This window comes from Sarcophilus harrisii, chromosome 2, assembly GCF_902635505.1.
Source record: "Sarcophilus harrisii chromosome 2, mSarHar1.11, whole genome shotgun sequence".
NCBI lineage: Eukaryota > Metazoa > Chordata > Mammalia > Dasyuromorphia > Dasyuridae > Sarcophilus > Sarcophilus harrisii.
This window is the reverse complement of record NC_045427.1, coordinates 485,397,735-485,415,686: the sequence shown is the minus strand read 5'-3', so window position 1 is coordinate 485,415,686 and position 17,952 is coordinate 485,397,735. Positions and strand designations below refer to the sequence as shown.

General features: G+C 41.0%; 1 protein-coding gene across 1 annotated transcript in view; it reads right to left on the bottom strand.

Annotated features, from left to right (window-relative positions):
* Nucleotides 1–5,314: 5,314 nt before the first annotated feature.
* The window catches only part of ADAMTS13 (ADAM metallopeptidase with thrombospondin type 1 motif 13), a 37,605-nt gene continuing 24,967 nt past the window's right edge, over nucleotides 5,315–17,952 (bottom strand). The window contains exons 23-32 of the mRNA XM_012553998.3: nucleotides 17,608–17,728; nucleotides 16,620–16,749; nucleotides 14,766–14,945; nucleotides 14,315–14,494; nucleotides 13,144–13,348; nucleotides 12,164–12,488; nucleotides 9,847–9,993; nucleotides 9,191–9,367; nucleotides 7,274–7,458; nucleotides 5,315–5,581 (exon numbers count right to left, since the gene is read on the bottom strand). Of these exons, the coding sequence (XP_012409452.2) occupies nucleotides 5,429–5,581; nucleotides 7,274–7,458; nucleotides 9,191–9,367; nucleotides 9,847–9,993; nucleotides 12,164–12,488; nucleotides 13,144–13,348; nucleotides 14,315–14,494; nucleotides 14,766–14,945; nucleotides 16,620–16,749; nucleotides 17,608–17,728 (1,803 nt within the window). The 3' untranslated portion in view covers nucleotides 5,315–5,428. The remainder of the gene's footprint in view (nucleotides 5,582–7,273; nucleotides 7,459–9,190; nucleotides 9,368–9,846; nucleotides 9,994–12,163; nucleotides 12,489–13,143; nucleotides 13,349–14,314; nucleotides 14,495–14,765; nucleotides 14,946–16,619; nucleotides 16,750–17,607; nucleotides 17,729–17,952) is intronic.

Genomic DNA, 17,952 nt, shown 5'->3' with positions numbered 1-17,952 from the left:
TTTTTTTATTTAATAGCCTTTTATTTGCAGGATATATGTATGGGTAACTTTACAGCATTAACAATTGCCAAACCTCTTGTTCCAATTTTTTACCTCTTACCCCCCCCACCCCCTCCCCCAGATGGCAGGATGACCAGTAGATGTTAAATATATTAAAATATAAATTAGATACAATAAGTATACATGACCAAAACGTTATTTTGCTGTACAAAAAGAATCAGACTCTGAAATATTGTACAATTAGCTTGTGAAGGAAATCAAAAATGCAGGTGTGCATAAATATAGGGATTGGGAATTCAATGTAATGGTTTTTAGTCATCTCCCAGAGTTCTTTTTCTGGGTATAGCTAGTTCAGTTCATTACTGCTCCATTAGAAATGATTTGGTTGATCTCGTTGCTGAGGATGGCCTGATCCATCAGAACTGGTCATCATCTAGTATTGTTGTTGAAGTATATAATGATCTCCTGGTCCTGCTCATTTCACTCAGCATCAGTTCGTGTAAGTCTCTCCAGGCCTTTCTGAAATCATCCTGTTGGTCATTTCTTCCAGAACAGTAATATTCCATAATTTTCATATACCACAATTTATTCAGCCATTCTCCAACTGATGGACATCCATTCAGTTTCCAGTTTCTAGCCACTACAAAAAGGGCTGCCACAAACATTCGTGCACATACAGGTCCCTTTCCCTTCTTTATAATCTCTTTGGGATATAATCCCAGTAGTAACACTGCTGGATCAAAGGGTATGCACAGTTTGATAACTTTTTGAGCATAGTTCCAAACTACTCTCCAAAATGGTTGGATTCGTTCACAACTCCACCAACAATGAATCAATGTCCCAGTTTTCCCGCATCCCCTCCAACAATCATCATTATTTTTTCCTGTCATCTTAGCCAATCTGACAGGTGTGTAGTGGTATGAAAGGGTTGATTCTTAAGTGCTGTTTTCCTAATAATCCAACTCACAGAGCCATACATTTCTACTGGAAAAACCATAGCTTTGAACATACAGATCTTTGTTGGCAAGATGATGGCTCTGCTTTTGAGTATGCTCTCCAGATTTACCTCAGCTTTCCTTCCAAAGAACAAGTGTCTTAATTTCATGGCTGCAGTAGCTGTCTTGCAGTGATTGCTCAGCCCAAAGAATATAAAATCTGACACTACTTCTGTTTCTTCTCCCGCTATTTGCCAGGAAGTGATGGGACCAGATGCCATGATCTTAGTTTTTTCTTTTTTTTTTTTAAGTTAAGCTTCAAGACAATTTTATATTCTATACCAGTGGTTCTCAGACTTTTGTTTTCAGTATCTTTATCCTGTTAAAAATTATTGAGGATCTCTCCAAAGCGTTTTTGTTTATCTGGATTATATTTATAGACATTTACCATATTGGAAATAAAAACTACTTTTGAATTTGTAGACCCTCTAAAAGGATTTCAGAGATCCCCAGGTTTCTCTAGACCATACTTTGAGAACCACTGCCTATACTTTCAGCCTCATCAAGAAGCTTCTCAATTATTCTTCACTTTATATCATCAGAGAAGTATTGTCTGCATATCTGAAAATTTTGAGATGATATTTTTCTCAGCAATCTTAATTCTGGCTTTTAATTCCACCAGCATGGTATTTCTCATAATGTACTCTGTATATTAGTTAAATAAGATGAAAAATTACCACCTTGTCATACTCCTTTCCCATTCTCAAACTAATCAATTGTTCCATGTTCAGTTTTTGCCGTTGACCCACGTTCAGCTCCCTCAGAAGACAAATAAGATGATCTGGTCCTTCCGTCTGTCTTTGAGGATTTGCCATATTTTATTGTGATCTGCATACAGGCTTTCATGTAGTCAATGAAGCAGTAGACTTTTTTTCTGGAACTCCTTTGCTTTCTACATAACGCAGCAAATATTGGCAGTTTGGTCTCTAGTTTCTCTGCTTCAAAATCTGCTTCAAAAACCAGCTTGCACTTCTGGTATTTCTCAGTTCACATATTGCTGAAGCCAAGCTTTCAATATCTTAAGTATAACCTTAACGATGCTGAAATTAACCCAATTTTCAGTAACTTGGACATTGCCCTTCTTTAGGACTGGGACATATAAATTTTTCCAATCCAGTGGCCACTGTTGTTTTCCAAATTTGCTGACACATTAAAGTGCAGCATTTTAACAGCATTTTTTCATTGTTGTTATTATTATTATTGCTGAGGCAATTGGGGTTAAGTGACTTGCCCAGAATCATACAGCTAGGTTTTTAACAGCATTTTTAATTTTAGGATTTTAAATATCTCAGTTAGAATTCTATCACCTCCATTAGATTAATATATTCTCCACCTGACCTCATTATCCAGGATATATGGCTCTAGATCAGTAACTACATCATCACGCTTATCAATGATGTTAAAAATCTTTCTTGTATACTCTGTATGCCTCTCTGGCATCTAGAGAAAGAGTGATTTGACTAAATGTTAGTTCCTCTTTCTGGACTTATGGATAAGCACCATTTTTTTTTCTCTTGAGCTAAAGGTTATATACAAATTGAGTTAAGAGTATCTTCTTAGGTTGGGTTTTCTTTTCTGGCAGTTAAAGACCACAAGTTCCTCTTTCCCAGTCTTTGGGGAAAATTGCAGGTTCTTTTAAAATAAGTTTTCTGATTTACAAAAGGCATCACCTGAAAGTACTTCTAGGATAATCTCACTTTGACAGCTGAATATGGCTAACAGTACAAATTTGGGTTAAGAAAGCTTGGGAGAAGCATATTAGTCAGATGACCTGTATTGACCACTTGAATTAAATGTTCAAGTCAAGTTTTTTGAGATGGTTGCAATTTTTAATTTTTCTTTTCTGCTAAAAAAGTGATTTATACAGCTTATTTTTATGTCACTAATCACTGAGGAATTAGTTGACCTGATTCAATGGTAACCTATTGATCATTACTATTGTCAGTATTTACTACCTTAGAAACTATTATTTTTTATTTCAGATAATTTATTTTTAACACATTGCTCATTTAAGAAATTGTCTCCTTTACCTTTACTTTTCCTCCTTTACTCAGATATCCTTTCCCTAACTAAAGCCTCATTAGAGAGCCATTTTCCTTTCTTACTCCTTTTCTTTGGGATGTTTTTTGTTGTACAATATTTCAAACCTTTCTCTATAGTTCTTCAGGAACTCTTTAAACTTGATGTAATTCCTTAAATCTTTTCATCACTTCTATTTCATATTTTAAAAAGGATGCTATTTAGGTAATACCCATATAGTCTGATGGTCTTCCTTCAATTTAAATTTAAATTTTGCAATAAAAAATATCTGATCCACAATCAGCTCCAGATCTTGTTTTAACTGACTGTATAGAGCTTTTCTACCTATACTATATATACACCATATTATACAAAGTATATAATTAATTTACTTTGACAATGACCATCTGGCATATGTAGAATCACTTTTTGGGTTGTTGAAAAAGTGTTTGCTATGATCAGTGAGTTATCTTGATAAAACTTTTTGTGCGTCTACTTTGCTTCATTTTGTACTCCCAGGCTAAACATATCTGTTATTCCAATTATTTTTTGATTTTTCCTACTTCAGCATTCCAAACCCTTTTGATGAACCTGACATCTTTTGGGGGCATTATTTCTAGAATATGCTGTAGGTCTTCATAGAATTGATAAATTTTGGCTCTTGACATCAGTGATTGGAGCATAGACTTGTATACTGTGACGTTGAATAGTGTTGCTTGGATTCATAGATATCATTCTTTCATTTTTGAGATCATATTCCTTTGCTGCTTATTTTACCCTTTTCCCGATCATGAGGGCTTCTAAGGAATTTTTGCCCTACAGTAGTATATGTAATGATCCCCTGAATTCATCCATTCTAATTCACTGCAGTATACTGACATCCAAGATGCCAACGCTTAAACTTTCTGTCTCCTGTTTGTCCACTTCCACCTTACCTTGAGTCATGTTCTTGTGCAACAACACTGAACTTGGCAGCATGAGACTTTCCTTTCATCACTGACACATCCACAGCTGAGCTTCCTTTTGCCTTTGGCCCAGCCACCTCATTCTTTGTGGAACTATAGGTGATTGTCCCCAGCTCTTCCCCGGTAATATGGACACCTTCCGACCTGAGGGTCTCCTCTTCCAAGTTCATGTCTTTTATCATTTTGATACTGCCCACAAGATTGCCTTGGCAAAATTGCTGGATTGGTTTGCCATTTCCTTCTCCAAGGGATTGCCTTTTATCTGAACTCTCCACTATGACCTGTCCATCTTGAGTAACCCTGCACAACATGGTTCAAAGTTTTATTGAGCTCTGCAAGCTTCTTCATGACAAAGCAGTGATTCAGGAAAGGGCTTGATTTTTATTCTATGAAATGCCATTCTTCCTCCCTATGTGCCCCCTGACCTCTTGGTACTCCCAGCTACTTTTCAGCTTTTTTTCTTTGTATGCTGTCCTTCATTAGATTCTAAGCTCCTGGAAAGCAGGAATTGCCTCTCTTCTTATTTGTATTCTCAGCATTAATTGTACTACCTATTTAACTGAACTGTTATGAGAAAGTAATAGTAGTAATAGTAGTAATAACTACTACTAAATAGTAGTAAAAAAAAGTAGTAAACTAATGTACTTATGAGTTATTATTAATAGTTCTTCCAGCTTCTTAGAACCTGCTTCTCTCCCTAAAGAGAATATAGCCCTTTTGGAGAGTTAGTTTAGTAGAACTAAATGAATGACCCCAAACTGAAGCACTTTCATATATTTATTGATATAGGTAGAGTTGGGTGGTGCCTTGTGTCTGTGCAAAGTCTCTTCTTAATTACTCAGATGGCTCCCTGACTTATCCCTTCCTGGACACTGTCAGAAATGGCCCAAAGGACAACTCCAGAATGTTAGTTAAAATGGAACTTCACTCCCTCCTCATTTTACAGATGAGAAATCTGAGGCCCAAAGATACCCAAGGTCATTCAATAAGGGAGTGGTAGAATCAGAATTAGAAGCCAACTCTTCTTGGTTTTCAGTCATTTCCCTACAGAAAACTGAGCCCCATCTCCCCAAGGGCTCCAAGAACTGGAGCATTTCTACTCTCTAAACCATAGGTCAAAGGATCAACTTGATCAGATTCTTAAAGGCAGCTTCTCCTGGCATTTAAGCCTTCCCCGTAGGTAAAGAAGGAGATGTGAGCATAGTGCCAAAGAGAGAAATAAGCTTAAAAGTTGATTAGCTTCTTCTGGCCCACAGTCTCAAAAGTCCTTCTTATATTCTTCATTCCCTTTCAGAATATAGATATTATCCCTAAAGGACATAGGACTGAGCTGAGGGTCAGACATGGGGTTATGATCAGCAGAGATGTAAACAGCAAAGTTAAGAATAAGTTTTCAGAGACCTAAGGTCCCACCTTAGGCCATTTCCAGAGGAAGATTTTGACTTTACTCTATTTAAGGATCCAATATTGACCCTGAAAACTGATGTGGTCCTTTTGGAAGCTCTCACTGAACTCAATTTCAGCTTGGCTTCCTGCTGACTCCCAGTAGAATAACTGCTGCCCATGGAATATTACCATCTTCATATTGTGCATGTCATGGATCTAAAAGGAAAAAGAATGAGGGTGTCAGCCTACATGGAAGAAGCTTTCAGAGAAGATCTCCTTATTCTGTGTCCCATTTTAAAAGACTGATATTACTGGGCTATTATGGGGTTGACAGAAAATTGAAATCAGTTACTGTAAAAATTCAAAAATTTTTGTTTTGTTTGCTTTTTCTCTTATTTAAATTTCTTGTTTCTCATGTTTAAAACAGATAGTGTAATGGTAGGGCAGTTAAGTGGATAAAGTGGATAGAATATCCAGTGAGACAGTTACTAGCTGTGTGACTCTGGGCAAGTCATTTGACCCTATTTGCCTCAGTTTTCTCATCTATAAAATGAGCTACAGAAAGAAATGACAAAGCATTCCAGTATCTTTGCCAAGAAAACCCCAATTGCAGTCATAAAGACATGACTGAAGAACTAACAACACCACAATATGGTACGTAAGAGCCAGCTTCTGTCTCAGACTACAAGATTCTAGGAAAGTTACTTTAACTTTTTAGTGCTATAGGCCCCACCTTCTTTTTTTTTAATTTTATTATTTTTATTTTCACCAGTTATATTTTTAAAAATTTTTGTTATGCATGTACATTCTTTTTTTACATATTTCAATATGTATCATGTTGGGAGGTTGATGTGTTGATTTACATTCAGTCTCCATAATTCTCTCTCTTAATGGGGATGGTGTTTTCCATCCAAAGTTTGTTGGGATTGCTTGGGACCACTGAACTGCTTAGAAGAATCAAGTCTTTATAGTTGATCATCACACAATCCTACTATTACTGTGTTAGTTTTCCTGATTCTGCTTATTTCACTTTGCATCAGTTCGTAAGGGTATGCAGTTTTATAGTTCTTTGGTAGGCCCCAGCTTCTTAAACTATGGTTTGCAACTTCATATGAAGTCTCAAAACTGAATGTGGGGACCTCAGAATTATGAGTTATTATCAGTAAATATTTAATTTGCTTTCCTATTTTATATATCTATATACCCACTGTCACATAAAACTTTCTTGGATGAAACTTGGGTTTGCCACTGGAAAAAGACTACAAGTTGAAGAGAAGCTGTCAGCCTGGAAGAGAGAATGTTTCCTCACCTAGGAGTTCCCTACAACAATGAAATCATAGATCCAGTCCCTACTCTACATCTATCTCATAATAACAAAAAATCAAAAGTATGGGTTATCATGCTCATCCATGGAAAACAAAATTCAACTAGGATCCAAATGCATTTGAATTCTGCTGTAAATTGATTCTAATAAAATAGGGGAAAGCCTTTTCTATTTAACTCCTATCTGAAAATCCTTTCTTTCACTGATGTTTCATTGACTAGAATTAGCATCCAGCACTAAAAGCACACAGTAGTGCTTTTAATAAAATGTCTGTTAAATGAAGTATATTCATAAAATTCTAATACCATAAGTGGTCTCAGAGATCATGTTCTCTAATCCTCTAATTTTGTAGTAAAAGAAAATGAAATTACTATGGAATTAGAAAAACAAGGGAAAACCTTACTGAGGGGCCCATAGCTATTTCATTTTTTGTCTATCTCCTGTGTCCAGCATCATGCTTGATCTGTAAGAGACACTTCACAAATGCTTATCGACTGGCTGATCTAGGCTAATACATAACAGTGCCTAAAACTCTAAGGAGGATCAGAATCTACCTGGTCCTATCCTTTTCCTGGTGGCCTTACCAAAATGTAGCTGTCAGATGTCTGATTGGCTTCTGTCCCCAGATCAATGTTCAGAGCGTGAATGGCTATCCGAGCTTCCGGAGCCACACTGATGAAAACTCGACATCCTCCTTGCTCTCTCACCTCCTGGCCCCGTGGAGGAATCACAATTTCTCCTCTAGGACCAAAGAGTTGCATGTCACATTCTGAGGAGGAAAAATTTTGTAGAGAGATGCTATGAGAATATGAAAAACACAATAGAACACAATAATAGAGAGGGCTGTGATAGACTGCAAAGTGGTCAGAGGATTCTATGTGACTTGTTCTGGCCCAGCCTAACTTCTAGATCCAGGTTTAAGAGGAAGCATCATCAGTTTAGGGAATCCAAAAGAATGAGGGAAAACCTCACTGGGGGTTATCCTGTGCCTCCATTATATATGACAGTCATTGCCCTCTTGGGTCTCACAGATCCATGTAGTTACCGAGTTGTGTATTATGGTGGTCTACAAGTGTATCATAAGTGGCAGGTCAGCAGAGTAGAGAGTTGGTACCAAAAAGATCTTTGTTCAAGTTCCATTTCTGAAACACACTGACTTGGACCAGTTACAAGAGAAAGCTTCCCCACTGAGGACACCCTACACGATGAAATCACAAATCTGGGCCAAAATACATAGAAATGTTTCCTCTTCCCTCTCTGCTTCCACACCCTTGCCCCTTGGTTTTCAGGACACTGCTCTTTCCTAGTTTTCCTCCAGCATACCTGATGGCTCCTTCAGTGTCTAATTTCCTGGAACCTTATCCAAATCACACCCTCTAACCATAAATGCCCCTCAGAGCTCACTTGTGGGCCCTCTTCTCTAAGGTTTCTTAAACTTCTTTCACTCATGACCTCTTTTCACTTGAGAAATTTCTGTGTAATCCCGGACATATAGATATATCAAACCTTTAATTTTGTAACGCCCCACATTCAGTTATGAGACCCTATATGGGGTTATGAAGCACATAGCAGGAAGCTCTATACTATTTCCCTTGGTGATCTTACCAGCTCCCATGAATTTAATTACTATCTCTCTGCTGATGATTCTCAAATCTCTTTTTCCTTCCTCACCTTCTCGCTGATCTTCAATCTCACATCTCCAGCTGCCTTTCAGATATCTCAAACTGGATGTCCAGTAGACATCTTAAACTCAATATGTCCAAAGCAGACCTCAGTATCTTTCCACCTAAACCTTCCCTGCTTCTAATGCCCTTATTATTATAGACAGCATCACCATTACCCCAGTCTCTGACTCCTCCTAGGAGTCAGCAGGGATTCCTCACTCTTAGCCTCTCTCTATCCTACCCTCACCCTCTGGGGAAGGCCCTTCATCTCCCCATGGTAGCCTCCTCCTGGGTCAGCCTGCCTCAGGCCTCTCATCCCTCCAATCCGTCAGCCAGCCACCAAAGTCATTTTCCTGAAGTCCACGGCTATGTCAAAATCCCTTCCCCCGTTCAGTAAATTCCAGTGATTCCTTTATCTCTTCCAACATCAAATATAAAAACCTCTGTTTGCTACCCAAAACCCCTTATAACTAGCTACCTGCTACCTTTCAGCCTCTCTCACACTTACACTTCAATCACTTTGATTCTGTGACACTGGCATCCTGGTTGTTCCATGAACAAGGCATTCCAGCTCTGTTCCAAGCATTTTCTCTGGATGTCTCTCTCCTCAATATCACCTATGGTTTTCCTGGCTTCCATTAAGTTCTAGCTAAGAATCTCATCTGCATTATTAGTATTTTCTCCATCACTTTCTGAAATCTAGACAATTAACAAAACAATAAATCAGGCCCTAATTTGTAGTATTTGCCAATTTCTGACAAATTGAAATTTTAACACTTGGCTTTCAAAGACTCTGAAGAGCTGACTCCAACCTCTCTTCCCCACCCACCCTGGTACCTTTGTGATAATTTTCTGTGGCTAACTGGCTCCAGTACTGCAGCACCACACCATTTTCTGGGAATACCAAGTGCTGTCTCACCACCAGGGTGTTGGTTTTGGAGATGAATGTCACCCCTGCCAAATTCTTGCAGGCTTTCCTCCAGGTGAGCCGTCCCCAAAACAGCAGCATCTCCCCTAAAATAAGGCAGTGAGGCAGGTTTCAGACATTATTAAGTCTTCAGTTTGGGGGTGGATTGGAGGCTTATAAGTAAGAGACCAAACAGGTTCCAGGTCTAGCTTCTGGGCATCCCTTTAGACCCTAAGCACTTTCACAATATTTCATTATATGGTAGCACAGTTCTGTTTCCCTTCCCTTCCTGTCTGAGGATGGGGAAATAGTAGAGGCATTGGTAAGGGCTCCTTTGTCACCAAGACCAGTGTTATCATTGTAGCACTAACGAGAGAGTGAGAAATGGCAGAGCTGCCAGAAGACAGTCTTCTTTAGGGGGACTGTCAACCAGAACATTTTGAGCACCCCAAGCTAGAACTCCTTAAACAAGCATAGACTCAAGGACCCTAAACTCCTATAAGAGTGTCTGCGTGTACAGACAAGGAAGAACATGAAAGGAAGTTTTAAAGGGCATAAGACAAGTTAAATGGGCACCCAAACAAACCAACACTGCAGTTGAGGGAGCTCTCCAGGACTTGGAAGACCACCATCTCTCCCAAAGGTCTACCAATGGCTACTGCACACTTGGCCACCTGCGTGCCAGTCATATTGATAGTCCCTGCAGGTTTAAGGTATTGCTTTCCACAAGTACCTAAACAGGGAGAAAGAAGAACCTACTATGATTACATATGCAGTTGAGGAATGGAGGGTAAAGGAGACAATAGGGAAGCAAATGGTATTTGACTCAGATTATAGGAACAGGGTTGATGTTTTCCCCATTATTCTTGGAAGTTGTTTTAACTGGGGCTTTTTTCTCATTTTTAGTAAGTAGATATTGTGACAAAATGCTTTTGAATTGATATTAATTAATAACATTGATTTAAAATCTTCTAGGATTTATCTTTCACTAGTTTAGGTATTGGGACTACGTTTTCTCATAAAAGAACTCTATTCTTGTTATGGAATATTATTGTTCTGTAAGAAATGACCATCAGGATGAATACAGAGAGACTTGGAGAGAATTACATGAATTGATGCTAAGTGAAATGAGCAGAACCAAGAGATTATTATATACATCAACAACAATACTGTATGAAGATGTAATCTGATGGAAGTGGATTTCTTTGACAAAGAGACCTAACTCAGTTTCAATTGATCAACGGATGGACAGAAGCAGCTACACCCAAAGAAAAAACACTGGGAAATGAATGTAAACTGTTTGCATTTTTGTTTTTCTTCCTGGGTTATTTCTACCTTCTGAATCCAATTCTCCCTGTGCAACAAGAAAACTGTTTGGATCTGCACACATACATTGTATCTAGGATATATACTAGGACATATTCAACATATATAGGACTGCTTGCCATCTAGGGGAGGGGGTGGAGGGTGGGAGGGAAAAATCGGAACAGAAGTGAGTGCAAGGGATAATGTTGTAAAAAAAAAAATTACCCTGGCATGGATTCTGTCAATAAAAAGTTACTATAATTTAAAAAAAAAAAAAAAGAACTCTATTCTTAAAATCATAACAGAATGCCTTCTTTCTCTGTTTTTTGAGAATTATTTGTATGGTATTTGTGCTAATTGTTCTTCTAAAATTTGGTAGAATTCTTCTGCTAATCTAGCAGGAGCAGGGATTTTTTTCCTTTGGTAGTTTCTTTACAGCTGCTTCTGATTCTTTTCCAGAGATCAGATTGTTTAAGACCTCTATTTGTCTTCTGTTAGAGAAATACCACTAAAATATAAAATAACAAAGTATTTTTCGTGTATTTTCCATTTTGGAAGCATATCTAACTAATAATTTTTTATTCTTTATGGCTTTGCTGTGATTGCACTTTGTTCATATGCAATTTTTTGTTTGATTTTTTTTTCTGCCCTCTTTTTAATCAATTTGGCTAAAGGTTTGTCAATATTAAGTCTTTTCAAAGAACCAGATCTTAGTTTTATTTATCATTTCTATAATATTTTTAGTTTCTAGGTTATTTCTCCCTCAGTTTTTCCTATCTCCTCTTTTGCTTTCACATACTCATTCATTATTTTTATGATTTATTTGGGATTTCATTGTCTCCATTTGGGTTGGCATTATGAGCAAGGAAGAATAGAAGGAAAAAAGGAAGAAAGATATTCATTAAATACCTACTTTGTGCCAGGCATTGTTAAGGGTTTTACAGATACAAATGTAATACAGATATAAATGGATCATTACAACTCTGGAATTGGGGTGCTTTACCGAGCCAGAAGTGTAAATGACTTGCCCAGTGTCATAGAGTCAACAAGGATCTGAGAATGGGTTTGAACTTGGGTCTCCATGACTCTAGGCCCAGTCTTGGAGCATCATCCTCCTTAGGTCAGCATCACAACTTAAAGGTCTATGCCTAGATTAGGTCCATAGTATAATGGATCCAGAGGTCACAGAGGGACCTCAGAAGTCATCTAATCCAAGCTCCTCATTTTAAAGCTGAGGAAACTGGGGTCCCAACAGATTGGGTGATTTGTCCATGTTCACCACACAACTAGGATTTCCTCCCAAGTGCTAGGACCCCCAGCTCAGCTCTTTTCTCTGTGCCTCCCTGTGGATGACCATGCTTCTTGATTCCCTAGCAAAGTACAATGTGAGGCATGCTTTGGGTTAGGAAAGCCCCTTTCTCTCCTCTTCATCGAATTAGAACCTCTTGGTCCTAAGAGAACTAATTAAGAACATCAGAGGCTTTCTCCTCAGCCACAGAGGAGGAAGCGGTGTCTGCCCCAGTAAAGCCCATGGTGGGTCTGAATGTGGTTCTGGGTGGGATCCACCTGATCCAAGAAGAAGGCGTAACTAGACTTGCCAGTGCTCTCTTCCTGCTCGGGAGGTTCCTCGGGTCGAACAGATGAAGGTGGGAAGAGGCGGGGGACAGCCAGGGCTCTGTCCTGAGGACCCTGGAGGGCTAGAGCAGGAGCTGCTGCTGTCAGGCTCCTGGCAGTGGTGGCTTCCTGCTGTGCCTTCACTTTGGGGACCAGCCGCCTCTCGCAGGGCCCCGCAGAGCAGCCCCTCACAGTCACAGGCTTGGGGATGTGCTGACAGAAGACGGCAGGGACTGCAGTGTGGGACTGGTAGGGTCTGACGCAGAAATCATGGCGGCGCTGGATCCCATTCCCACATGAGGCGGAACACTAGAGGAAAGGGCGGCCCTGTTGTGATTGGTGGCAAATAACGTCCAAAGGGTGAAACTCGCACACCTTAGTGGGGAACAGCCACAGTATTGGGGTCTGCCTTTGCACTTCTCCCTCCTTCCCCCAAGGGCTTTCTAGCAACCCACTTATACCTCCCAACACTCTAGTGGCTAAGCCCTGGGGCTAGCGTCAACCCAACAGGAAACAAATCGGAAGACTGTTTCAGAACAGAGGGCCCTTGGTGCTGACCCTGGAATGCTGTTCATGTCGCCCTGCCTCCCCTTTGCTTCCTGTGTGTACCCAAATTCCCCGCCAGCTGCCCTGCCCCAGGTAAAAACCTGATTTGTGTCACCCGCTGGGTTCTCAAACCCGCCTGCTTGTGCTGACTTCCGGACCCCTGACTACTACTGCTGGTGCACTGCCGGGCCTCGTTCCTATAGCAGATCCTCCCTTTTCTCAGTGCCAGCCTCTCCACCCAGTCTTGCTGCTGCCCGAGTTCCAACGCAGACTCGGGGCTACAAAGTGGGTTTCATTTTTCTTCAAACTTTTTGAGAAGAGAACCCTAACAAATATCTAAAGGCCTCCAGAGGGAAAAACACAAATACGAACCCTTTCCTCTCCCCCAGTGCATTTCAGAGTTGGCTAAGATGAATACCTCTGACCAGTCGCTGAAATGCCATTGGTAGGTACAGTCTGCTACAATGCAAGGGATGCTAGCTGGGGGCCTCTCCAAGGTGGCGCAGGCTCCCTCCTCCACCTCTGCTTCTTCTCCATGATCCAGCTGCACGCAGGCCAGGGTGCGCGTGACCATGCCCAGACCACAGCTCGCTGAGCATGAGCTGCTCGACACTATTTTCCACCTATTTCAGAAAGAAAGCATCATTGAGACAGAGGCAATGGACGTCGTTCTTCTGTCGTTCAGATGTGCTCAGAATCATAGTTCTGAGAGGTAGAAGGAACCGCGGTTATTACCTGTGTCTGAATAGAAATATATTTTTACCACATGCCCAACAATATAGTCATGCAGCCCCAGCTTGAAGGCCTCCAGTGATTGGGATTTCTCTTCCTCCTAGAAAAGTCAATTCCACCTTTGGACAGTAATGCTAACACAATTGCTGCTGCAAACAATGCCCCCCAGACATCCCCCCTTTTAAAAAAAAAGTGATATATTTTTAAAAGATGCCATATATCTGGGAATCCTGAAACACCACCAGCTAAGAAGATTCACAATTGCAGGTAACCTTGAAGACAAATACCCATGCTGGTAACATCTTTCTAAAACTCTTATGCATAAAAAATGACATAAAAGACACTGTCAGAGACATGCTTCTGGGAAAAGGAGGTGGGCTCACTGTAGTGCAAGAGTGACCGGTAGTAGATGGATCAGCAAGGTCAATCTTTTACCATCCACTAAACAGAGCCAGAGGAAGTCCAGTATATAACGGCATTCCTGGACGAGAGGATTTACAAAATGAAATAAGTAACATACAGAGTGAGATGTAGGGGTGGGGGGTGAATTACCTCAGTCGATGGAATGCCCAGGCCAGTGACATCATGGATCCAGTCACCCAGAAATATAATGAGTAAAAAGTTCTCTCTTATGCAGCCAAAATCTGCTCCCGTTCTACCCTCCATGGCCAAGCAGAGCGAGCTGAATCCTCCCCCATAGAATGCCACAATAAACTACTGGAAGATGGCTGTCGTGCCCCTCACTCAGGTTTCCCCTCTCTAGGCTAACCCTCTCATACAACAAGACTGCCCTCTCTATGCCAGGGGCCCCTCAGGATGCATCCCAGCTTGTGTGTCCCTCTGCGGGGGCTGCTGACCTGGGTGGGCAAGGGTCTAGGTTGCAGGGCTCCTGCTCCTCTGGGCGAGGTAGCCCCTGGCACTGGGGGTCGGGCACAATCTCCTCCCCGGTCTCCCCGAGAGCCCTGGCACAGTAGAGGATCCTGCGGACCACTCCTCCCCCACAGCTTACATTGCAGGATGCCAGCTTGTGCCGCCACCTGGTGGAAGAGGGGGCACAGAAAAATCCATCTTCAGGCTTACCCAATCCAAGATTCCCTCCAACTGCCAGGAAAACCACTTGGAGGCCCACAGTTTCAGGGGCCCTGGTTTCCCACTGCTAGATCTGGATCAAGGCAGTAACAAGCCACATGATAGTGGGTTATCTTGTATTCCTGAACAGCCTTGGGATGCCCCCCTTCCCAGCATGCAGCCATTCCTTCTCAGTGGGACCGGTTAAGCAGGTGGTCCAGGGCCCCCGAGCATACAGACCTGGCAGGACAAGGCTCTGGGCTGCAGTCCCGGGAGCTGCTGGGCCGGGGCACCCCCCAACACTTGGAATGAGGAAGGCTGAGAGTCAGGCCTCTGTTCTGCCTCACACAGTGGACAGAGAGGGGCACTTTCCCCCCTCCGCAGGTCACTGGACAAGGGGCCAGAGCTTTAACCTCCCACCTAAAGTGAAAGGGAAGAATAGCTCAGTAGGCTCTGCTCGAGGGAAAGGGCTTCCTCACTCCTCTTATCTGGAAGCTCCTAATGAAAGCTGGCCCGGGGGCTAGAGCGCCAAGCCTGGGCAAGGGAGACTCCTCTTCAGGAGTTCCAGTCTCACCCCAGATACTAGCACTGGGAGGGCTGGTCACCCTGCTCGCCTCGGTTTCCTCATCTACCAAATGAGCTTGGAGGAAGAACTGGCAAACACTCCATATCTTTGCCAAGAAACCCCAGCTGGGGCACAAGTCAGACGCGGCTAAAAACAACTTAGTTGAACGACTATCTTTATTACAGGTTGTGGTGAAGGAAAGATTTTGTCTTAAAGCTCTTTTATATAAATCAACTGGGAGGGAATCTTTCTATCACACATCTCTGATAAGGGATATTGATTACAGAGAGAGAGAGAGAGAGAGAGAGAGAAGAAGGAGGAGGAGGAGGAGGGAGGAAGGAGAGAGTGTGACTAAATAGTAACTTGCCTATCATGTGCCAGCACTGTACACCAGGGATACAAATAAGAAAAGAATACAGAAGTTTCAAAGCTAATAACAGAAAACTGAACAGAATAGTTGGTGGGAAATGAAGACATGGTTGGCAAATTCTGAGCCCTCTACAGAGGAATAGTTTAGTACTTAGCCCTCCCATCAAAGGGAATAGACAATGGAGTTGATGTTGAGCAGTACAACCGGATCAGTTTCTATAATGATGAACTTTCAAAGTATTTCAGAACCTCATTGAGGGTGGAGAGGGAAGAGGTATTGAAGGTATACGTAGACAACAGAAATGTGGCTAAATGCTAGTTCTCAATAACAAAGTAGTCAAAGAATATGAGCCAATAGTTTTCAAAATAATTATAAATCATTAACAATTATGAAAAAAATGCTCAAATCACGAATAGAGGAATACGAAGTTTTACCTTAGAAATGAAGAAAGTTGGAAAGTTGACAAAAGATGGGACCAGTCAATGAGAGGATGTAGAAAGATACCTAATGAATCATTGATGGAGCCAAATTATGCCATGTTGATGGTACAATCATCCTAGAAAGCTATTTGGAATTATGTAAATAAAGTGACTAAAATGTTGGTACCCTTTGACCTAGACATTTCACTGCTGGCTTACATTCTAAGGTCACCAACAAAAAAAAAAGCAAAATGAAGTAAAGACAAAAACAATATATACAGCATATATACATATACACAATGACTTAAACATGTTTTATCTAAGAAGAAGTATGTGGAAGGAAAAATCACTAAACAATCAAAACTGAATATAGTGAAATTAAAAAGAATATATTTAGCCTCTAGAAAATTATGAGAAGACAGCTTTCCCATTCTTTGCAGAGACAGAGGACTAAGGGTATGGAATGATGCATATAATATCAGAATTTTTTTTGGATGTATTGATTGGTTTTGCTATATTTTTTCCTTCTAAAAATTGTCATAAGAGATAGAAAGGAGTCAGGGAGAAAGTGGAGAAATCTAAATGATGTAAAAACAAGTTAACATAGCTATTTTTAAAGAAATTATACATAAATATGACTTGTTGATAGTGATGTTGATGGCAGTGGTGGTGCTGAGGGTACTATGAAATAGGTACCTTCTAAAGATGAGGAAAGGCAGCCAAACTGTTTTTTGCTTTACCTAGGTGGACAGGCAGCAGCATGGCACACCATCATCTGATTTGCTGGTGGGTTCACTGGGTTACATTTCTCTTCCTGGACTTCCTTCCTGCTGGCAAAGTCCAAACAAACATAGCGTAGCTCCCTTAAGCCTAGGGGAGAAAATCATAACTTTCAGGGATTTGAAGCTGAAAGGAACCTTAGAATCCAGATCTAGAAAGTTCAAGAGAAGTAATCTAATCCCACCTCATTTATCCCCCACTGCTTTCCAAATCAGAGAGGCTCCTAGCACTGTCTTAACCTTAACCTTAGTCTCCATTTCCTCCATGCCCTCAGTCATGTTGTTTGTGACTTCATGAAGCCTTCTCTGATCCCATTCCACAATAAGCTTTGAATTCTCTTGGCCCTTGTGTATACAGTGAATACCGATCCTTGACATCTCCTCTGGTTACTTCATGTCTGTCTCCTTAACTAGATAGGAAATATCTCAGCTCCAGGAATATTGTCCTCTTTTTGGTTCTCCTCTCCTAGGGTCCAGCACTAACATTTCTTAATATTCTATTTAGCAACCTGAATAAAACTGAACAACTTCCAAAGCAAGGAGAATTCATTCTAGGGCAGTGAAATCTTCCAGAGGATAAGAAAAATACATACCAATCATGTGCTATGTCTGGAAGCAGATGGAAGTGGTCAGCCCTGCTCTGACTCATCTAAGAACTCCATCATACAATAAATGTTTTTAGAGCAAAAAAGGATCTCATTGAGTCTAATCTCTTCATTTTGTAGATGAAGGAACCGAGATCCGCAGAAGTGATTTGCCCAAGATCATACAAATAGTGACAGAGTTGAGGTTCAACCTCAAGTCCTCCAACACCAAAACCAGTCCAATGGGAAACTTTCAATTGATGATCAGCTTAATCCTAATTCTCATAGGAACTCTGGGGTCAGAGAGATGAAAGACTCATATAGTTCAACCCTTAGCTGCTACTTATGTTCCCAAAGATCCTCACCTGTACCACAGGAGACTGAGCATTCCCCAACCAGAGGGCTCCACACATGTACTGTTAGATTCTCCTTCCAGGAAGCTCCCAATTGGTCCATAGCTTGTTCCAAGAGGGACCCAGAATCTTGCTGTGAGGAAATAAGGTGTCCCCCCAACCCCACCGCAAATGACATGCTGATGGACTTGAAATAGGTCATGAGTCAGTCCTATTTGACCAATGGCTCAGAAAACAAGAGATGTGACAGAAGTGGCAGAGAGCAAGAAGAAGGGAAAGGGACAGGAGGAATAGAGAAAGAGAATAAGCTGACTTGGGGAAAAGAGAAGGACTGAACTTTTAAATTTACTATACCTC